The 23,850-nt window shown below is 37.0% G+C and overlaps 2 protein-coding genes across 6 annotated transcripts in view; one reads left to right on the top strand and one right to left on the bottom strand.

Moving 5' to 3' along the window:
* Positions 1–23,850, top strand: part of ANKS1B (ankyrin repeat and sterile alpha motif domain containing 1B) — a 1,091,613-nt gene that overhangs the window by 260,531 nt on the left and 807,232 nt on the right. For all 5 annotated transcript variants that reach the window (XM_078076455.1, XM_078076454.1, XM_078076453.1 and 2 more), the window contains exon 9: positions 15,270–15,413. In XM_078076455.1, the coding sequence (XP_077932581.1) occupies positions 15,270–15,413 (144 nt within the window). The remainder of the gene's footprint in view (positions 1–15,269; positions 15,414–23,850) is intronic.
* Positions 18,667–20,477, bottom strand: GARIN6 (golgi associated RAB2 interactor family member 6). The gene is made up of 2 exons (XM_078074006.1): positions 19,863–20,477; positions 18,667–18,963 (listed from the first exon to the last, which is right to left on the bottom strand). Exons 1-2 carry the CDS (start codon positions 20,475–20,477, stop codon positions 18,667–18,669), a joined length of 912 nt encoding a protein of 303 aa, XP_077930132.1.

The following is a 23,850-nucleotide window of genomic DNA, read 5'->3' as shown; positions in this document are numbered from 1 at the left end:
CACAAAATGTGTATGGCCTCCAAGCGCAAGAGAAGATACTTAACACATTAGTAATCACTGAAATGGAAGCTAAAAGCATTATGTGATACTCCTCCACACCCATTACAATGGCTAAAATTAGGGCGCCTGGGTGGCTCAGTTGGTTAAGCGACTGCCTTCGGCTCAGGTCATGATCCTGGAGTCCCTGGATCGAGTCCCGCATCGGGCTCCCTGCTCGGCAGGGAGCCTGCTTCTCCCTCTGACCCTCCCCCCTCTCATGTGCTCTCTCTCTCATTCTCTCTGTCTCAAATAAATAAATAAAATCTTTAAAAAAAAAAAAAAAAAAAAAAAAAAAAAAAAACAATGGCTAAAATTAAGTGTTGCTAATAATGTGGAGATACTTGAACACTCATACACAGCTAATGGGAATGTAAAATGGTACAAACACTTTGGAAAACATTTTGACAATTTCTTAAAAAGTTTAAGATAGACCACGTGACTTGCATTTTAGGTATTTACTCAAGAGAAACAAAAGCTTATGTACACACATAGACTTTTACATGAATGTTCATGCCTACTTTATACATAATGGCCCCAAACTGGAAGCAACCTAAATGTCTATCAACAGATGAATGTATAAATCAACTTTGACATATCCCTACTGTGGAATACTACTTTGCATTAAAAAGGAATAAACTACAGATACACAAAAAATAGAGATAAATCTCAAAAACGTTATGCTAAGTGAAAGAAGTCAGACATACAGTGTATGCTTACAATCCCATTTCTGTGACGTTCTAGAAAAGCCATGTCTAATACAGTAATAGAAAAAAAGTTTCTAGAGCCAAGGGTAGGTGATTATTGACAAAGAAGGAGCACAAGCATTTGTGGTGATGGAAATGTTCTGTATCTTAATTGCGGTGGTGATTACTCAGTTGTATACATTTATTAAAAGTTGTCAAACTGTACATTTAAAATGAGTCCATATTATGTAATACTTTAATAAAAATTGATTTTTTTTAAATTTTATTTTATTATGTTATGTTAATCACCATACATTACATCATTAGTTTTTGATGTAGTGTTCCATGATTCATTGTTTGAGTATAACACCCAGTGCTACATGCAATACGTGCCCTCTTTAATACCCATCACCAGGCTAACCCATCCCCCCACCTCCCTCCCCTCTAGAACCCTCAGTTTTTTCTCAAGAGTCCATAGGCTCTCATGGTTCATCTCCCCCTCCGATTTACCCCCCTTCATTTTTCCCTTCCTACTATCTTTTTTTTTTTTTTTAACATATAATGTATTATTTGTTTCAGAGGTATAGGTCTGTGATTCAACAGTCTTACACAATTCACAGCACTCACCATAGCACACACCCTCCCCCATGTCTATCATCTAGCCACCCCATCCCTCCCACCCCCCACCACTCCAGCAACCCTCAGTTTGTTTCCTGAGATTAAGAATTCCTCATATCAGTGAGGTCATATGATACATGTCTTTCTCTGATTGACTTATTTCGCTCGCATAATACCCTCCAGTTCCATCCACGTTGTTGTAAATGGCAAGATTTCGGTTTTTTGATGGCTGCATAATATTCCATTGTGTATATATACCACATCTTCTTTATCCATTCATCTGTTGATGGACATCTTGGCTCTTTCCATAGTTTGGCTATTGTGGACATTGCTGCTATAAACATCGGGGTGCACGTACCCCTTCGGATCACTACATTTGTATCTTTGGGGTAAATACCCAGTAGTGCAATTGCTGGGTCATAGGGTAGCTCTGTTTTCAACTTTTTGAGAAACCTCCATGCTGTTTTCCAGAGTGGCCGCACCAGCTTGCGTTCCCACCAACAGTGTAAGAGGGTTCCCCTTTCTCCACATCCCCTCCAACATCTGTCATTTCCTGACTTGTTAATTTGAGCTATTCTGACTGGTGTGAGGTGGTATCTCATTGAGGTTTTGATTTGGATTTCCCTGATGCCGAGTGATGTTGAGCACTTTTTCATGTGTCTCTTGGCCATTTGGATGTCTTCTTTAGAAAAATGTCTGTTCATGTCTTCTGCCCATTTCTTGATTGGATTATTTGTTCTTTGGGTGTTGAGTTTGATAAGTTCTTTATAGATTTTGGATGCTAGCCCTTTATCTGATATGTCATTTGCAAATATCTTCTCCCATTCTGTCGGTTGTCTTTTGGTTTTGTTGACTGTTTCCTTTGCTGTGCAAAAGCTTTTTATGTTGATGAAGTCCCAATAATTCATTTTTGTAAAAACTGATTTTTAAAAGGAAACTATTCGAAAAATTGTTTCTATAAAATGATGTCACAAAGAATAATTTTCCAAAAGTTACACATTTTGCCTTTTAGATTGAATCTTGCTGAAAATACAAACTAAATATTCCAAAGTAACCTTAACATTTAAAAATGTGCATAAACTTGTGTATAAACCTGACATCAGTTTAGACTTCTAATTTTGCAATAATAAACAGTGTCAGTTATTAAGAGTCAGATAAATAAACAAGTTTTGAGAGATAGTAAGAACATGCAAACTGATTGTATGAAAGTAGGATAGGAAACCAAAGGCATTCTTCTTTAAAGTTTTCCAGATGGCTTTGCAAAGGATGCCAACTCCGTAAACAGGTAGCGGGTGGGGACAAAATTAGTTGGAACTGAGCGTTTTAGAGGAATTACAATGTCTCTTACTATTAACTAGAGAACAGCTCTCCTTAATGTGTTCTTTAGTATTTCTTTTTCTTTTTTTTTTTAAAGATTTTATTTATTTATTTGAGAGAGAGAGAATGAGAGACAGAGAGCACGAGAGGGAAGAGGGTCAGAGGGAGAAGCAGACCCCCCGCTGAGCAGGGAGCCCGATGTGGGACTCGGTCCCGGGACTCCAGGATCACGACCTGAGCCGAAGGCAGTCGCTTAACCAACTGAGCCACCCAGGCGCCCTGTTCTTTAGTATTTCTTGCAACTATAAATAATTGCTTTAATAGCAAGTCTATACTTCAATAAGTGTGAAATACTTTTGATCTTGCAAATCTCCAAGTTCAAAATATCACTATACAGAGTAACATCATTTTGATGTTGTGGATAGTAGGAGGTGGACTCAGTGTGCTCATTGGCATAAGGACTTGTTTTTCTTCTTCCTATCTTTTCCTTGCAGCTATAAACGCTACTTAGTATTCCCAGGTGACTTCGAATAAATCTGAGAGAAATTTTGTTTTTCAGAGGACTTAAATGTTGCAGCTTTTGTGAATTTCACTAACCTGGGATGGCTGAGGTTTGAAACTAGTTTAGGGTAGCATTGCAGAGTTATTTTCAGAAAACTAAACAGATGTTTAGTGTTAATAAGCTGATGAAGATATTATATTTGACACTAAGTTTTCTAAGCATTGCCAGGTATTAAATTGTGATCTCTTTTTTAGGACTGAATTTAAGATAAGCAAATCTGCTCCTTTTTGAGTAATATGATCACTGACCTGTATTTGTTTGATTTTGCTGTGCAAAAGCTTTTTATCTTGATGAAGTCCCAATACTTCATTTTTGCCCTTGCTTCCCTTGCCTTTGGCGATGTTTCTAGGAAGAAGTTGCTGCGGCTGAGGTCAGAAAGGTTGCTGCCTGTGTTCTCCTTTAGGATTTTGATGGACTCCTGTCTCATATTTAGGTCTTTCAACCATTTGGAGTCTATTTTTGTGTGTGGTGTAAGGAAATGGTCCAGTTTCATTCTTCTGCATGTGGTTGTCCAATTTTCCCAACACCATTTGTTGAAGAGACTGTCTTTTTTCCATTGGACATTCTTTCCTGCTTTGTCAAAGATGAGTTGACCATAGAGTTGAGGGTCCATTTCTGGGCTCTCTATTCTGTTCCCTTGATCTATGTGTCTGTTTTTGTGCCAGTACCATACTGTCTTGATGATGACAGCTTTGTAATAGAGCTTGAAGTCCGGAATTGTGATGCCGCCAGCTTTGCTTTTCTTTTCAACATTCCTCTGGCTATTCGGGGTCTTTTCTGGTTCTATACAAATTTTAGGATTATTTGTTCCATTTCTTTGAAAAAAGTGGATGGTATTTTGATGGGGATTGCATTGAATGTGTAGATTGCTCTAGGTAGCATTGACATCTTCACAATATTTGTTCTTCCAATCCATGAGCATGGAACGTTTTTCCATTTCTTTGTGTCTTCCTCAATTTCTTTCATGAGTATTTTATAGTTTTCTGAGTACAGATCCTTTGCCTCTTTGGTTAGATTTATTCCTAGGTATCTTATGGTTTTGGGTGCAATTGTAAATGGGATCAACTCCTTAATTTCTCTTTCTTCTGTCTTGTTGTTGTATAGGAATGCCACTGATTTCTGTGCATTAATTTTATATCCTGCCACTTTACTGAATTCCTGTATGAGTTCTAGCAGTTTTGGGGTGGAGTCTTTTGGGTTTTCCACATAAAGTATCATATTATCTGCAAAGAGTGAGAGTTTGACTTCTTCTTTGCCGATTTGGATGCCTTTTATTTCTTTTTGTTGTCTGATTGCTGTGGCTAGGACTTCTAATACTATGTTGAATAGCAGTAGTGATAGTGGACATCCCTGCCGCGTTCCCGACCTTAGGAGGAAAGCTCTCAGTTTTTCCCCATTGAGAATGATATTTGCTGTAGGTTTTTCATAGATGGCTTTTATGATGTTGAGGTATGTACCCTCTATCCCTATACTCTGAAGCGTTTTGATCAAGAAAGGATGCTGTACTTTGTCAAATGCTTTATCTGCATCTGTTGAGAGGATCATATGGTTCTTGTTCTTTCTTTTATTAATGTATTGTATCACATTGATTGATTTGCGGATGTTGAACCAACCTTGCAGCGCAGGGATGAATCCCACTTGGTCGTGGTGAATAATCCTTTTAATGTACTGTTGGATCCTATTGGCTAGTATTTTGGTGGAATTTTTGCATCCATGTTCATCAAGGATATTGGTCTGTAATTCTCCTTTTTGATGGGGTCTTTGTCTGGTTTTGGAATTAAGGTAATGGTGGCCTCATAAAATGAGTTGGGATGTTTTCCTTCCATATCTATTTTTTGGAACAGTTTCAGAAGAATAGGTATTAATTCTTCTTTAAATGTTAGGTAGAATTCCCCTGGGAAGCCGTCTGGCCCTGGGCTTTTGTTTGTGGGGAGATTTTTGATGACTGCTTCAATTTCCTTAGTGGTTATAGGTCTGTTCAGGTTTTCTATTTCTTCCTGGTTCAGTTTTGGTAGTTGATACATCTCTAGGAATGCATCCATTTCTTCCAGGTTATCTAATTTGCTGGCATAGAGTTGCTCATAATATGTTCTTATAATTGTTTGTATTTCTTTGGTGTTGGTTGTGATTTCTCCTCTTTCATTCATGATTTTGTTGATTTGGGTCATTTCTCTTTTATTTTTGATAAGTGTGGCCAGGGGTTTATCAATCTTGTTAACTCTTTCAAAAACCAGCTCCTAATTTCATTGATCTGTTCCACTGTTCTTTTGGTTTCTATTTCATTGATTTCTGCTCTGATCTTTATTATTTCTCTTCTCCTGCTGGGTTTAGCCTTTATTTGCTGTTCTTTCTCCAGCTCCTTTAGGTGTAGGATTAGGTTGTGTATTTGAGACCTTTCTTGTTTCTTGAGACAGGCTTGTATTGCTATATACTTTCCTCTTAGGACTGCCTTTGCTGCATCCGAAAGATTTTGAACAGTTGTGTTTTCATTTTCATTGGTTTCCATGAATTTTTAAAATTCTTCTTTAATTTCCTGGTTGACCCATTCATTCTTTAGTAGGATGCTCTTTAGCCTCCATGTATTTGAGTTCTTTCCGACTTTCCTCTTGTGATTGAGTTCTAGTTTCAAAGCATTGTGGTCTGAAAATAGGCAGGGAATGATCCCAATCTTTTGGTACCAGTTGAGACCTGATTTATGACCTAGGATGTGATCGATTCTGGAGAATGTTCCATGGGCACTAGGGAAGAATGTGTATTCTGTTGCTTTGGGATGGAATGTTCTGAATATGTCTATGAAGTCCATTTGGTCCAGTGTGTCAATTAAAGTCTTTATTTCCTTGTTGATCTTTTGCTTAGATGATCTGTCCATTTCAGTGAGGGGGGTGTTAAAGTCCCCCACTATTATTGTATTGTTGTCGATTTGTTTCTTTGCTTTTGTTATTAATTGCCTTATATAATTGGCTGCTCCCATGTTAGGGGCATAGATATTTACAGTTGTTAGATCTTCTTGTTGGATAGATCCTTTAAGTAGGATATAGTGTCCTTCCTCATCTCTTATTACAGTCTTTGGTTTAAAATCTAATTGGTCTGATATGAGGATTGCCACCCCAGCTTTCTTTTGGTGTCCATTAGCATGGTAAATGGTTTTCCACCCCCTCACTTTCAATCTGGGGGTGTCTTTGGGTCTAAAATGAGTCTCTTGCAGACATCATATCGATTTGTCTTGTTTTTTAATCCAATCTGATAGCCTGTGTCTTTTGATTGGGGCATTTAGCCCATTTACATTCAGGGTAACTATTGAAAGATAGGAATTTAGTGCCATTGTATTGCCTGTAAGGTGACTGTTACTGTATATGGTCTGTGTTCCTTTCTGGTCTATGTTGCTTTTAGGCTCTCTCTTTGCTTAGAAGACCCCTTTCAAGATTTCCTGTAGGGCTGGTTTCGTGTTTGCAAATTCCTTTAGTTTTTGTTTGTCCTGGAAACTTTTTATCTCTCCTTCTATTTTCAATGACAGCCTAGCTGGATATAGTATTCTTGGCTGCGTATTTTTCTCATTTACTGCTCTGAATATATCCTGCCAGTCCTTTCTGGCCTGCCAGGTCTCTGTGGATAGGTCTGTTGCCAATCGAATGTTTCTACCATTGTAGGTTACAGATCTCTTCTCCCGAGCTGCTTTCAGGATTTTCTCTTTTTCTCTGAGACTCGTAAGTTTTACTATTAGATGTCGGGGTGTTTACCTATTATTATTGATTTGAGAGGGGTTCTCTGTGCTTCCTGGATTTTGATGCCTGTTTCCTTCCCTAAATTAGGGAAATTCTCTGCTATAATGTGCTCCAATATACCTTCTGCCCCTCTCTCTCTTCTTCTTCTGGGATCCCAATTATTCTAATGTTGTTTCGTCTTATGGTATCGCTTATCTCTCGAATTCTGCCCTCGTAATCCAGTAGTTGTTTATCTCTCTTTTTCTCAGCGTCTTTATTTTCCATCATTTGGTCTTCTATATCACTGATTCTTTCTTCTGCCTCATTTATCCTAGCAGTTAGCGCCCCCATATTTGATTGCACCTCATTAATAGCCTTTTTGATTTCAACTTGGTTAGATTTTAGTTCTTTCATTTCTCCAGAAAGGGTTTCTCTAATAACTTCCATGCTTTTTTCAAGCCCAGCTAGTATCTTTAAAGTGATGATTCTGAACTCTAGATCCGACATCATACTAATGTCCATATTGAGTAGGTCCCTGGCCGTCGGTACTACCTCTTGTTCTTTTTGTTGAGGTGATTTTTTCTGCCTTGTCATTTTGTCCAGAGGAGAATAGATGAATGAGAGAACAAAATGCTAACAGGGTAACAACATCCCCAGAAAATATACTCTAAACAAATCAGAAAAGACCTGAAGCAGGGGGAAAAGAAAGGGAAAGAGAGAAAAAAGAAAAAGAAGAAAAAAGAAAAAGATAAAGATAAAAACAAACAAAAACAGAACAAAACAAAAAAAACCAGTATATGATCAAATATGATCAGGCTGGTACATAGATCAGTGCCACACACTAGATTTTGCGTGTATTTTGGTCTGTTAGAAGAAAGTGCCTCCCAAAATTTTAAAGAAAGAAAACTTATATATGTACAAAAAATAAGGGTTGCTATGATGAAGGGATGGAATATGACTGTAAAGATCAAAATTATAAAAAATTTTATAAAAGGAATTGATAAAAGTTGTTTGAAAAAAGAAAAAAGAGGATTAAAAAAAAAGAAAAAAAAAGGAGAGAATGTGATCAGGCAGGAGAGTAGGAAAAAACCATACACTAGAGATTTAGGGTATATTTTGATCTGTTAGAAGAAACTATCTCAAAATTTTAAAGAGGGAACAACTTATATATATATGCCAAAAATACGGGTAACTACTATGAAGGGATAGAATATGACTCTAAAAATGAAAAATAAAAATGTTTTTTAAAAAAGGGATTGATAAGATGTTGGTTGAAAAAGGGAAAAAGAAAAATTCAAAAAAAAAAAAAGACAGTTAAAAAAAAAATTAACTTTGAAAGACTAAAGAATCATGGTAAAAAAGCAATGGATTCTATGTGCCGTATTCCCCTAGCACTGGAGTTCTGCTGTTCTCATTGATCGGTAAACTTGGTCTTGGCTGGCTGTTCTTGCTGATCTTCTGGGGGAGGGGCCTGTTGCGGTGTTCCCAAATGTCTTTGCCGGAGGTGGAATTGCCCCACCCTTGCCCGGTCCGGGCTAAGTAATCTGCTCGGGTTTGCTCTCGAGAGCTTTTGTTCCCTGCAAGCTTTCCATTGGGCTTTGGAGGCCGAGAGTGAAAATGGCGGCCTCCCAATCTCCGCCCCGGAGGAGCCGAGAACTCAGGGCCCCACTCCTCTGTGAGCCCCCAGAGAAAAGCAGTCAATCACTCCCGTCTCCCTGGTCTCCAGCTGCACTCCGCGCTCACCCAGCCTGTGACCGAGTGTTTCTATCTCTGGCACCTGACTCTGTGTGGAGTCTCCAAACCCAGCAGATCCCTGTGGTGAGCTCCCGCACCGCTCCTCCGGAGGAAGGAAGGGGAGTCTCCCCGGATCTGCTGCTTGTTGGGTCCCTGCTGGAGGAGCAGTGGCCCGACTGTGCTGCAGATCATGGTTTGTGGCAACCCCGAGCTGAGAGCCCGTGCCTTGGCTCCGTCTCTGCAGCCGGCTTCCCCACTCTGATCCCTGGGAGCTCTGCCGCACTCAGGCACGCCCAGTCTTTCTGTGACCCCGAGGGTCCTGAGACCACACTGTCCTGCGAGGGTTCCACCCCCCGCTTAGCCACTGGAGCGACGTCCCTCAGCGGAGCAGACTTCTAAAAGTTCCGATTTTGTGCTCCGCTGCTCTATCACTTGCCAGAAGCGGCTGACAGAGGCCCCCTCCCCCACCGTCTATCCTCCCGAATATCTCCTGGGATTCACTTCTCCGCAAGTCCTACCTTCCAGAAAGCGGTCGCTTTTCTGTTCAGAGAGTTGTTGCTATTCTTTTCTTTGATCTCCTGTTGAGTTTGTAGGTGTTCAGAATGGTTTGATCCCTATCCAGCTGAATTCCTGAGACCAGACGAAATCCAGGTCTCCTACTCCTCCGCCATCTTGCTCTGCCCCTAAAATTATATTTTGATAATTGCTATTAAAAAAGCAGGATGCTGTGAAAACGTGTAGGAAAGGGAACTAATTTTGACTGGCATCAAGAAAGTCTACCAAAGGAAGGGAATTAAGTTCATATCTAAAGCACAAATAAGATTAATCCTGATGAAGACAAGAGAATGTTGCCACAATTTATTTGTTAGGATTTGGTACAATAGCAAGGAACAGAAAATCCAAGATAGCTTTAAAAGAATTTTATTTCGCTCCTACTTACAAAGCTTAGACTAAGGCAGTCTAAGGCTGGTAGTACTCACCAGCAAGAGGAATCCAGGAATATTATTCTATTTTATTGTTCCACTGTGTATGTTCTCTAGTTCCAAGGATGCCTCATGGTTCAAGAAGATTGATCCAGCTTCAGCCATTTCATTAGCATTCCCATCAGCAGAAAAAGGATGGGGAGGAAGAAGGGCATGTTTCGTCACTCTAAGAACACTTCTTATACCCAAAGGGTCTAAGTTAATCGTATGCCCACATGTACCTGTAACGAGGGTTGGGAAATGTCTTTATTTAAAGCAGGCATATGCCCAACTAAAAGGGTTTGTTTTTATAACTATAGAAAAAGAGGCCTAGGTGTTCTGATTCTAAAGACAACTGGGAGAGGAGAGAATGTATATTGGGAGACAACAGTCTCTGCTGGAGAAAATCGTATGTGAAGTTCTAGGTAGGAGCAAGCTTGATATATTCCAGGAGAGAGTGTAGTGTGTTTAAATGTTACGAGCAAAGGGGAGGAAGAAGGGTGGTGGTGGGAAAAACTAGAGAGGCAGGTAAGGGCAAGTCATAGCCTGCCTTTTGGATCATGAAGAATTTTGAATTTTACTTAAAGAATGCTAAAAGTTGAATGCTTTTAAGGAAGAGGATAACATGTTCATATTCTCGTATTAAAAAATTTTTTCTGGTCACTGTGTGGAGAGTAAGTTAGAGACAACATTGGCAGTGTATATGAAGTTTAAAATGGTTGTGCTTTTTGGCATACAATTGCATATTTATGAATTTATCCTAATAAAATCATCAGACAAGTACAAAATCTAGAAAGACATGCACTGAATGCTTACAGTGGGAATGAGTTTAGAAAAGCTTCACTTTCTCCTTTAATAACTTTTAATTTTGAATGATTTGTTTTACAATAAGCATGTATTACTTTAAATTTCATTAAAAATCAATAAACCAATTTCATCTTTTGAAAAACAAAGACAAAACCACTTGGGACTTAGCTACACAGTTGTCCAGATTGCTGACTCCCATTCCAAATGGTCTTCCTTTGTTTGGATCTCCATTTCTAATGGTTGCCAACCTCCTGGAGTCTGCCTTTCTGCGTGGTCCCTTTGTATTGAGAGTCCAGTTAGATGGTTGTCCTACTTTTCATTTTGGTTTTTGTGTTTCTGGTAGGAAGAGCAACATTCTTGTCTATTCCATCATCCCATTTCCCCACCCACACATTTCTCTCCTATATTCTGGCTAAGTCCAGTGCCCCAGGTTTCCTCCAGTGACATTTGGACAGGACATGGATAGCCTCTATCTTTGCCCCACCATGTTTATAAAGACATGCCTTAGGGAGTTGACTGGTGAGGATGTAAAGGGGTTCTGTGGGATCATAAGTGGCCCTTAATCCTTAACTGCATGGACTTTAGAATTTTAGAGTTAAAGAGTAAAGGCCTTCAATTATAAACTGTCACAGAAAAAAAAAAATTTCTTTGTGGATATTCTGAACATTTTGAATATCTATCGTCAGGAGTTTGGTTCCATGGTGTGGAAGAAAGATTATAGCACCTAGTCAGAAGACTTGGATCATAATTTAGTCTCATTTGTAGGATGATCTTGCAAATTATTCAATTTCTGATTGAATTCAAGATCAGCTTCTTCACTTGTCAAATAGGAGTAATCCCAACCCTACTTTATTGGGCTGTTCTATGTCTGAAATCATTTTTTTTTTTTAACTTTCCATTTATTCACATTTCATAGATTATTACACTTCCTCAAAAACTAATTAATACAAACTGAGATTGCATTGTCTGACAATTCAAGTATTTTAGTTTTAGAAAACAATTTCCTATGTAAAATAGAAAGCAAACAACTTATCTGGTTGCTAAGAAGTCTTAAATCTGTTATGATCCCGTCTGCGTCAGGCAGAGTGTAGTCCTAATCCTGATTGCCTCTGGCCAAGAACGCCCAGGTGCTTAGAGCAGGACTGGACGCGCGCCTCGCGGTCCCCTACTGGCACGCCAGTTTCTACTACAGATTCTCACTTTCAGAGTGAGAACGAATACCCAGGAATTTGAGAATGAGCCATTGGGTTTGCAAAGCCTTCATAATGCACAGTGCTTGCATTCTGACTTTGGAAATCAAAGAACTGACAGATGCTCAAAAGCAGACGTGTTTAACTTCAAAATGAAACCAAAAAAAGTCTTTCTCAGTGATAACTTGTTCTGCACTCGGATAGTAAGATGGTTTTCTCTTTTCCTCTCCCCCAGAACAGGTAGATCCTTTCTGGCATGCAGCATATCAAAAATATAATTTAGAACTGAAATAGTAAAGCTATAATCCTTTTCAAGAAAATCAATTCATAAATGGTCAGACTTGTCCTTCCCTGGAAAACACAATTTTAAACTGCTTTAAAAACTGGACACACATTTCTAGCCTGTAATTCTAAAAATGAAAACAGCACAATGCTCATTTTTTTTGCTTACTGGGGAACGCTGAAAAGGAGAAGGACACACACCAGTTTAAAAAAGGCCACTGGGACACTCAGTATTTGTCAAGATGCAACATTACTGATTTCGGATTAAAGGTTAAAAAACACCTCCCTTCAGGCCACACAGATGATATACTTCATAGATCCTCCAACTAAATACAAAAATTTCCATCACTTTTTTAAGCTATAAAGCACCATTATAGATATTTATTACATTATCATGTTTATGCCATGATGAAAAATATGAGATACCTGGATAGATAGATAGATAGATATAGATATATAGATATAGATGTATCTACATATATATATCACCTCACAAGGAAATCACATTTCTTTAATGCTAGACTGATGTAGTTATTTTAGAAGTATTTTTCTTTGAGCTCAAATTTGTCTCCCCATGGTATTTATGACTTTAGTCCTTCGTGACAATGTAAAACTGGTCCAATCTTTTATCCACATAATTACTATGTATTAACCAAGAAAGATAATAGGCTCAAACCATGACAATTTCGGTCTATATTCTATGGAAGAATTTCTGGAACTTTAGGAACACAGTTGGGTCTCCAATAAAAAGTTTCAAACATGTTTGGAATAAAGGAAACTCCAAGTTTAAGTGTGTTCATGTGGCTTTCTTTTCATAAATAATTGAAGATTATATTTAGTTTGATAAAAATCTTTCCCAGGCATTTTTAATTGTAAAGCAGCAAGTGGAAAATTGTTTTTTTACGCAGCTAATTTATATACTGTCTTTAGAGGGCAGTACTAAACCACTGATAAATCTTGTTATTTCTGCTAATGTTGCTAGTAATGGTTAGTATAAAGTAAAACTAAAATAACTATAATGAGATTTGTGATGCAATTATATATACCTCTTAATATTAGTAAAATTTTCTAGGTAGTTAAATGAAAATGATAGTTTGAGATTCATTGATAATTCATTCAATAAATAATTGTTAAATTCTATTATGCATACACATTGTAAGAGATACAAATGTGAATAAGGCAATGTTTGCTTTCAAATAACTTACAATTAACTGCGATAAATAAGTTGTGTTTTGTGTGTGTATGTGTATACAGCTCTTTCAGGATAAAGATAATAATAAAAATACCAGTATGTATTCATTATTTTTTACGTGCCAGTCACTGTCACACAATTAATTTTATCCTCATATAGCCCTATCAAATAGGAATTATTATTTTACCTACTTTTCAGATAAGGAAACTAGGATTAATAAGATTATGTGATTTGCTCAAAGTAACACAGCTTGGAAATGGCAGAGATGCGATTTAAATGTATATCTATTTAACTTCACAGCTACTTCTCTTTGCCACAATGCCATCTATCATCTCAAGGTGTATGTGAAATATCATAATACACAAACCCACACAAAGAGCTATAGACGTTTAGAAGAGAGCCATATCATTTCTGTTTGTGGGAAATCTGGAAAGAAGAAATCTGGACTGTATTTTCAGGAATCAGTGGGATCATAAGAGAATAATAGCTAAAATGGTAGTTAATCTGTATTGAAATCTTATTATGTGCCAGGCACTTTATATTCATTACCTTATTCAATTATCAGGAAAAAAATTCTGAGGGAGGTTCTACTATATTATTTCCCATTGAGGAAATAAGGCAAGTGAAGCTGACAATGGTCATATTTGCCCAATTTGTAATATCTGACAAAAATCATGCTAATAAGTAGGCTAATAAGTAGGCAGGCTTAAACTCTTAACCAGTACAATATGCTGCATGGAGAAGTAAGATGGAAGGCATAAATAAATGCATTGAACATTATTAAGGAAGGGTAAACTATTCCACTTGGTTATAGTCTGGAGGAGTATAGTAGAGGAAGTAAAAGTGTTGACATATAGTTTGACCATAGAACCTTGAGGAATTTGGATATTATTTACTGTACAATGGGAAATAATTTATGAGATTTATGAACAACGAAGAGACATAAACAGGGTTTTTCTCTGGAGAGAAAAAAGAGGAATTTCCTGTAAGATCGGATCAAATAATTGTAGTACCATTAACATAAGTACAAAAGAACTGATTAATCTGTGAAATGTTGATAATTCTTACCAAGTATGTAATGATTTATGGTGTCATGCCATGTCAACATTGATGATCAATCAACAACTGATCATGAGTTGGTGAAGGAGATGCATATTTGGTTATTTTATTCTATATTCAATTTAGAATGAAATTTTGTTTCAATCCCACCAGAAAATAAACCTCCCATTTTTTGTCAGAGGTGAAGGTTTAGTTTCTTGGCCAGTTGAGAACATGGGCCTAAGGGTCTAACTCTTCCAAATATAGTTTCTATCCTGTTGCAGCTCCACCTGCACGTATATCTTCATGGGTAGTCAGTCTCTATGATTCTTAAGGCCTTTTGATGGTGCTGAGTCATAAATAGACATGCTGCTTATTCTTCCCCCTTACAGACATTTTGTTTTCAGTTTTCTCAAGTTTGCTAGATCAGGCAATACCTACCCGTTTGTTTATCAGTATCCTAAAATTTTCTTTCATATGCTAATCTGTTTATCCATTTGTTTACCATTATCTTAAAATTTTCTTGTTGTTACTCGTCTGTTAATCTCTCTTCTGTTGTCCTTGTCCTTATGCACGTTAGACCATTTTTACAAATCCGTTTTCATTTTAATGGGATTTGGCAAGTAGCAAAAGTAAATATGCAGGTTCAACATGGAAGTCCCATTGTTAATCTTAAAAGTATTACCCCTGTTACACGTATAAGTATAATATAAAATTTTATGAAGTTCATTTTTTTGAAAAGGAGACATTGTGAAAAAATGTGCTTTTTAGCAATTCCTATTTCAATAAAGTATTTTCTTGCTATTCCTCTGACTGCATTTAGAAATGATAAGATTTCTCTAATTTGTTGCTACTGAGATATTTTCTTAGGTCATTTTCATGTCTATTTTTCATTATGAACTTTGTATCCTAATAGTCTTTCTCACCCAGTTTTTTCACTTTCAATTTTTTTAAACATTCAACTTAAATTGAATTATACAAGTTTTTTGTCTTAGTCCCATGCCACAGCCACATAACTATGGTGAATATTAAGCTGATTTTGCTTGCTAACATACACTATAAGAAAATAATGTAATTTAATTGATGTTAAGATATCTGAATAACATTGATATAATATATTGGTATAATATAAATTTAATTTCAGAGAACTTCATCTACAATAAATTTGTCACCAGGAGAAGTGGAAGAAGAAGAAGATGATGAAAACACTTGTGGGCCTTCAGGACTCTGGGAAGCATTAACTCCTTGTAATGGATGTAGGAACCTTGGCTTCCCCATTCTTGCACAGGTAACAGTTTGCTTTTCTTAAAATATAATAAAACATAAAAATACTTGCCTATGTTTTTAAGGAAATATTTTTTCTCTCTTCCTGAAAATCCAATTAATATCTTACTCATTTTGTAATTTTTCTTCAGTTAAAGGTCAGTAAAATGTTTATCTAACTTGCTGTACATGTGTGTATATGCAAACATATACTTTACATCATTTTATGTAGTTGTGTTATTTTGATCATAATGCTAGTTCCTGAAAAATTGAGTTGGTTTTGAGATTTTTAATATTTATGATCTAGAAATAGTTCATTTAAAGAATGCTCTTTCAAATTAAATTATAATTTATAATAAAATAATAGAAAATGATTTACAAGGAAACACACAAGGGCTCCTTAAAAGCATTGTCACTGATTTTTTTTTAATTTTTTAGCACAATGGAGCATTGTAGAATAATGTTCACCATTGAAAATTATGTAGGACAATCCAAAAATGAGACCAAAACTCTAAAATATTGACTATAGTTTTGAAACCATCTCATTATTTGTTAAGTCAATTTTATTCTATTGCATTACCTTCAAATTGCTGTTGTGTATTTTGGACGACAAGCTTATGGAGGAGTTTCAGAAATAAGTAAAATAATCCAGAGCTAGGAAATTTGAAGCCAAAATGAAAATATGAAAAAAACACTTAATACAAAAAACAATGTAATGGCAAAGATATGTATGTGTAACTACTTAGTGGAAAAATAGTCTTGGACAGAAAATAATTTGCGGTAATTGTCTAGAATAGTGTTACATCTCAAAAATATTATTTTCTGTTTTGCCTCAAGTATGAAGCAATTATGTCTAAGAAAAAAATCACATTTTTCATGTCTTATGTCACAAGCTGATCATAGCCACTCAAATTCCAATATTAATTTATTGTAGAGAAAATCAAACCAGCATATAGTACTTAAAAAATCTCTTCACCTTAACATGAACTATTTTTAGGACTTTAAGACACTATCCTAATCATTACAGAATTGTTATCAATATATACTGGACCATGAGTTCCATAAAGGTAGAGACTATATATTGTATTACATCTATTTCTAAGACCAACATAGTTCCTAGTATATTGTCAGTAGTAAGTAGTAGTTGAGTGGAACAATGAACAAATGTGTATATTTGGCTGTTTCGTTTCCTCACTTAAAGAGTTTTACCTCATATCTGTAAGGAAATAGAAAGGAATGAAAGAAACATAGATTTTAATTTATTACTATAACCTCATCTGCTCAACAATTTACTAGTAATTGAATGCTTTTATCTATTTTGCTTTTATCTATTTTACTTGTTTCATAAGATAAAGTCTTAGGGCTCTTAGCCATCAATAATATATGACTATAATTTGCTTCTCTATCACCTTCCTAAACATTTATTTTTTTCATTTTATTAGGCTTGGTAGTAGGCTTGGTAGTAACTTGATTTTGGTTTACAATTTTTTAATACTAGATATTTTTCTTTGGCCATTTTCCTGTGAAGATTGGCACATAATAATATTTTAGTAGTTACATTTACCACAAAATGTTTCCCAGTCTGCAGCTTTCCCCCTTAATTTGTATATGTGAGTGTATTTTCTGTAGTTTTTTAAACTATCAATTTCTTTAAACTTCACCTTTTTTTTGTTTGTTTAATTCACCTCATCTAGAGATAATTCCCATTTCTCTCATTATATTGCATCCTGTTTGGCTTGGATTTTCTCCTGAATCTCTTATTTCTGTTGTCCTATTTTTAAAACTACATGACTCAATTTTGATATTTTACATATAATGCAGGAGAAATCATGATTGCATTAATTAGCTGACATGATTGCCTGCTGTTAAAAATTTATATTTTATAAAAATATCCTTATTGGGATTTTAATTGTTACTGCATTACATCTGTAAATTTACTTGAGATGTAGTATCCTTTTTCTTTTTACTCTATTTAATGTAATGAATGAAGAGTAGAATTCTTTTATTAATATTCTTATCTGGACTTCTACTAATATTTTCAATTTGCTGATGGACTCTCCTTTAACATATGTCTGTGTATCTAGAATAAAATTTAATACATTTGTTGTGACATTGGAGACATATCAAGTGTAAATTTGTCCTACAACTTGCAATAGCTTTGAACTCAGGACTTTCTGGGCCAGCTTCAAAATAAAAGTTTTCTTAAAATTTCATGAATAACAGGATTTTATTTTGAAGTTTTTTTTTAGACCTGAAATAAAAATCATTAAGCCAACCACTGTGTATATAAGGTCTCATGAACAACCACTACCTTACAGTTTGGTATAGGAGCCTTTGGGATCAGTGGAATTAGAATAGTGCTATGCAAATTTCTGTATACTCAGATTTGTTGGATTCAAATAAAATACATTTATTTCACATTTATAACCCTTAATTTAATTGGATCCAGCACACATGTATCAAATATCTTCTATATTCAAAGCGTAGTGCTAGGCTTCAGAAACATGAGGATTATGGAAATGCAGACTTAATTAAAACTATGTGATGTATTACTTTTAGAATCTTAGATTTTTTACTTGCAAAATTAGAACACTGGTTGATCCTGTAGATTTTACACTTCTAAGATTAGCTAATCTCTAGTTTTTGTCTAGATTTTGAATTTATCCTATATTCAAGTTTTAGCTAATTGTTCTGTTTTTCTAGTTTTAATATGCAATTTTATTCTTCCATTGTGATGAGATGTTATTTAGAATTCTAAATTTTCACAAAGAAATTTAGAATTTAAATAACATCAGAGAATTAAAATTAAGATTTATAGAATATGTTGGGTACTTTAGTATAATTCCAAAGCAGTTAAATAATATTTAAGTTGGGTAAAAAACAAGAACAAAGAGACTGGGGAAATGAAGCCCTTTCTAGAAAGTATAATTAGTTTTTCAACATTCCTGACAATAATATTTTTATAATAAATAATTTTTACCATTTGCTTCTGTCCCTGGTTATATATTTTGGGGATTTTAGAATTTTTTTTGGTTAATACATGTAGATGAAAAATGGATGAGGGTCTTTGAGAGTAATCTTTAGCATTTTATTCTGTCATCTGTGCATTGAATCACAAATATCAAGTTAAGGGAAAGTTAAAGATAGGTCAGAGCCTGATCAGAAATTGCCATTTGTTTTTATTGCTACCCTTCCCTGTTAATAGAGCATATGTTATTAGAGCAGAGAATATGAGTCGAATTGCATTAGGGTGGATGATATTGCTTTCCTCCACAGTCTTATACGAGATACCCACCTCTGCACCATGTGCAGTACAGGGCTCTGAAACTCTTTCCTAAAAAGTCAGTCCTGCTGGGTGGAGACCTCTGGCTTCCGTCCGGGTCACTCATGTAGGCTTCACTCTGCAAGGTTGTAATGAGGGGTCCCAATACTGAGCTGTTAGCTGTTTTTGCAGTGGGCTTGCCAGTAGTTTCTGCTCTTGGAATCACCATATTTATGCTGCCCTCTGGGAAGAGGCCAGTAACTCCTACTGATGTGCTGGAAATAACCTCTGAGTAGAAGAAGGGCTTGCAGCCCTTGCTAACAACAATGTAAGACATGTCGAATGCTCCCACTATGGCCATTCTAGCTGTGCTTCTTCTGGATCTGTGAAGGCTGCTCCTGTCGCCATCCCTGCCCTTTTATCTGATACTGTAGGCTTTGTGACTGCAGAAGTGTGTGAACTCTTGAAAGCAGTATGTGTGGGGGGCATGATGAATTCATTCCTCCCTAGCATAACCGTAAGAGGTGGCCCCAAACAATTCAGGGTTCATGTGAAGACTCCTGATGTCAACTTGATCTTGATCCCTTCCAAAGAAATGAATGACACTTGCCTATGGGAGAGACAAACAAGTGAAATAAAGTGAGACCTTTTATTCCTATAGCTAAACAATAAGAGCTTATAATAATTTTGAGTTCTCAAGTCCAATCTCCCATTTGTTGCAGGAATCCTCCTCTTCAGTATCTGCAAGAACATTATTGTAATTCACCAGCGAATATCCTCATATACTTTTTTTATACACTTGTGTTAGTATTTCTGCTAAGTGGCATGCACTTTAATATTCTGGTAGCTACTAACAGTGCTCACAAGCACAGCCCTCTGCCAGCGATGTATACAAAATCAGTACATGGTGATCATGGGGAGACGTGGGGGGAGGAAGTGTCAGGATGCCACAGATCGCAATACAATATTGGACATGAAAATAAGAGTTGCTGACAGCTGAGGAAGCTCTGAAATACAGCATTGGGGAACACTTTGGAACACCTAGAACCTCCCCAGTGTGACATGACCTCCAAATGGAGGCTCTTTTGGCCCTGAACCCAATCAAATGTAATGAATTTTCTAGGTGAGCCTCAGTACCAAAGGCTCTGCAGGACTTTTAGCTTCTCCCACAGCACCCTGGCCCCATCGTTTAGAGTCTCTGTGAAGACTTACCGCTGGGCTCTTGTCCTCCTCTTCAAACCCACTTATGTCCAGTGTGTCTCCAACTGGGATGGCCTGGGAACCACTGTAAGCCTCTACTGGTGGTCTCAAAATGTAAACAAGGTTTTCCCAATAAACAAAAAGATCTTTTGTATTAGAAGGGGGACACAGCTGAAGGTAAAAAGAGCGGCCAGTGGCAAGCTTCAGGCGGAGCTGTTGTTTTTTACCATTATGGATGGATATTGTTACAAACTTCAAGGGAAACAGTCTGGTTAGCTCTAAGATCTGTGTAGACTTGTAATCTTTTCCCTGGGTGGCAGGGCCATATCTGTTATAGTCATCACAGATAGCAGCTGGTCGGGCCAGCAGCATGACATCAGGTAGTGTGAGGTGGGGGCTAGTGCGAACGATGCCCACGGTCACCATTCGGGCACGGTTGTGCACGTCAATCACTTCTCCTTTTTTACTGACCTGTATAAAGTCACTCTCAAACATTGGGGCGTACTTGAATATAGTATACTCCCCCTTATACAGTTGTTGCTGCAGTTTCCCCATGGAGGTATTAAACATACCCATTGCAGGGCTGCTTTGGGCTGTGTAAAGTGGTAACTTATATTGGTTGTTCATGGCTATCTTTTATCAGGACTCCTAGGGGTCCTCCACACTTTACCACACTTTACAGGGTGTCCTACTTCCCTGGTTTTTCTAGCAGGTGGGTTAGCAGTGGTCTTTTGCAGGCTTTTTTTTTTTTTTTTGATCTCTGAGCAACTGAGAACAGGGTGGGAGTACTGATTGCCAATTGCTCAGTGCTAGAGACAATTGCACCTGCACCAGACTGCGCTCTGCCTAGAGCATGGAGATATCGGGGTGCACAATGTTAGGGACCCAGTAGATGACAGGGTGCTCCGATGTTGAGTGCAGAAATCGGGGCCCCAGTAGATGTTACCATGTGCAGATGTTGAGGAGCAGAGGTCAGGGCCCCAATAGATGTCAAGGTGCATAGATGTTGGGGCCCCAGTAGATGTCAGGGTGCACAAATGTGGAGGCCCACAGAGGTTGGGCCCCAGTAGATGTTATGGTATGCAGATGTGGAGGAGCGAGAGATCCGGGCCTCAGTAGATGTCAGGGTGCGCAGATGTTGAGGTGCTCAGATGTTGGGGTCCCAATAGATGTCAGAGTGTGCAGATGTTGAGGCGTGTAGATGTTGGTGTTCACTTGGAGTGGGGAGGGGCCTCCTCTTGAATCTGACACATTGGTTCACAATAGCCTCTGTTCTTTTGGTTTCCACAACCTCACTGCCAATTGTATTCGTACTGCTCCTCTCCTCCCAAACTGAAGCCTCCCCCTAGGCTTAAACCACCCCACAGGACCCCTTTTATCCTCTCCTGCCCATTGTGACCTGTGCCCACCACACACTTTGTTGCCCAACAGCCCCTCCCTCAGAGCAGGGACACTGTCCTCTCCACCTCACCCCACCCATCCTTACTATGCCACCCTGCCTGCCATAGCTCAGCACAACCCCCTGCCCCAAGGACCCATTGAAGAATCTTAATACATACTTGCAAATTGCTTTCAAAAAGGTTTAGGCAAAATTTCTGTTAGGTATGAGTTTAAAATATACACACTCTCTTATCCAGTACTTTTAGTTGTAGCCAATTAGAAGTAATTGTAGACAATTTATCTTGAAGAGAGAATTGGACAGGTTGGTAAATAGGTTAGTACAGCGTGTTTATTAAGCTTTATTGTAGCAAAAAAAGATAATAAATAAGATTAATATCTTACAATCAGGGTTTGGTTAAATAAATTATGGAACATTCTGTGATACAATACTCTGCAGTCATAAAAATCATTATGTAGTTCCCTATTTGACATGAAAAGATATTCCTGATTTTTTTTCTTAAAGATAAAGAGCAAAGCAAAAAGATTTCAAACAAGTGTTATATGGGTGGTCCAATTTATATAAGATCATCTGTGTGTATGTTTGTGTATGAAAGTATGTTCAGTGAAATGTTTAAAGGGCTTATCTCCAGATGGTGTAACTTTTATTTTCTTTATACTTTCTATTTTTATTAGGATAATTTCTATTAATGGGAAAAATAAAACTGTTTTTATTAGCAATTTTTTCTTACAGCCATGATACATTTTATGTTTTGATACACCTTCACATTGCTGATGAGATTTTAAGCTTTTTCCTAGACATCTCTATGCTGATTATACAGTGAAAAGAGCCTTAAACATTCTTAAACGTTCTATTCTTACTGCTGTCATATTGTATGTATATATAAAAAGTCTGAGAAGTTTTGCCAACTATTATAAATGTTATCAATGCAATAAGATTAAGATATCTTTATTGGTATAATGGTATACATAACACACACATACACACACATATGTAAAGCCATAGTTTTTGAGTCTTTAGTTTGTTCTATAGGTCAAAACAAACATTTTTATTCCCTTCATATTGAAATATCTGGTTATTTCTGATAATATGAGTATTTTTCCTTTTTTATTAAGAAGCCTCTTAACATACCAATAGCAATTTTTACTGGCCTGTTTAAAGTCCTTGTATCTTAATTTCTACTTTATGTCTCTATTACTTATGTTATAATTAGAAAAAACAGTAAGCCTAATATACATTTAGTAATCAAACTAACATTTTAAAAGTATCTCAGTGGTTTTGGTGTTTTTTGAAAAGAATAGCATTGGACACAATGATTTAATTTAGGTGCTTTTAAAAAAATAAAGTGAAAATACATCTGTTTTATTTTTTTAATTTTTTTAATTTTACTTTTATTTTATTTTATTTTTTTAAAGATTTTATTTATTTTTCAACAGAGAGAGAGAGACAGCGAGAGAGGGAACACAAGCAGGGGGAGTGGGAGAGGGAGAAGCAGGCTTCCCGCGAGCAGGGAGCCCGATGCGGGACTCGATCCCAGGACCCTGGGATCATGACCTGAGCTTAAGGCAGATGCCCAACGACCGGGCCACCCAGGCGCCCAATACATGTGTTTTCTTAAAAGTACTTTTATGCCATGCACATATATTACAAAATATTTATCTTAGGGTTCCATTAGAGCATGAGATAATTGCGTTGTCTCCCGGGAAATCAGACACTGCAATACTTGTAGGGCCTATGGACTTTCAGAAAAATTTCCAGACCATTCATTAGACCAACAACAGTAGAACTACTATTATTGGCCTGATAATCATCATGTGTAGCATTCTGGAAAATATGTCTCTATTTTCATTAATCTGGTATAGTTTGTTTTGAACTCCGCTAGCCATTTAGAAAACTACCTTATTAATATTTGCCTCAAAACTTAAGAAGTTCAAATGGCTAAATAAAAATCTACCTGAACCTGAGATTAAGGAATTCTTTTTTTTTTTTTTTTGGCAGTTATTTATTTATTTATTTGTTTGTTTGTTTTGTTTTGTTTTTTGTTTTGTTTTTGTGGGTTTTTTTGTTTTTTGTTGTTGTTGTTGTTTTAATTTTATTATGTTATGTTAGTCACCATATAATACATCATTTGTTTTTGATGTGGTGATCCACAATCCATTGTTTTCGTATAATACCCAGTGCTCCATGCAGTACGTGCCCTCCTTAATACCCATCACCGGGCTAACCAATCCCCCCTCCCCCCTCCCCTCTAAAACCCTGTTTGTTTCTCAGAGTCCATAGTCTCTCACGGTTCATCTCTCCCTGCAATCCACCCCCCCATTTTTCCCTTCCTTCTCCTAATGTCCTCCATGCTATTCCTTATGTTCCACAAATAAGTGAAACCATATGATAATTGACTTTCTCTGCTTGACTTATTTCACCTAGCATAATCTCCTCCAGTCCCACCCATGTTGATGTAAAAGTTGGGTATTCATCTTTTCTGATGGCTGAGTAATATTCCATTGTACATATGGACCACATCTTCTTTATCCATTCATCTGTTGAAGGGCATCTCGGCTCTTTCCACAGTTTGGCTATTGCAGACATTGCTGCTATGAACAT

Source organism: Halichoerus grypus, chromosome 6 (assembly GCF_964656455.1).
Source record: "Halichoerus grypus chromosome 6, mHalGry1.hap1.1, whole genome shotgun sequence".
In the NCBI taxonomy this organism is placed as follows: Eukaryota; Metazoa; Chordata; class Mammalia; order Carnivora; family Phocidae; genus Halichoerus; species Halichoerus grypus.
Note: the sequence above shows the minus strand (reverse complement) of the source record. Positions and strands in the feature narration are given on the sequence as shown.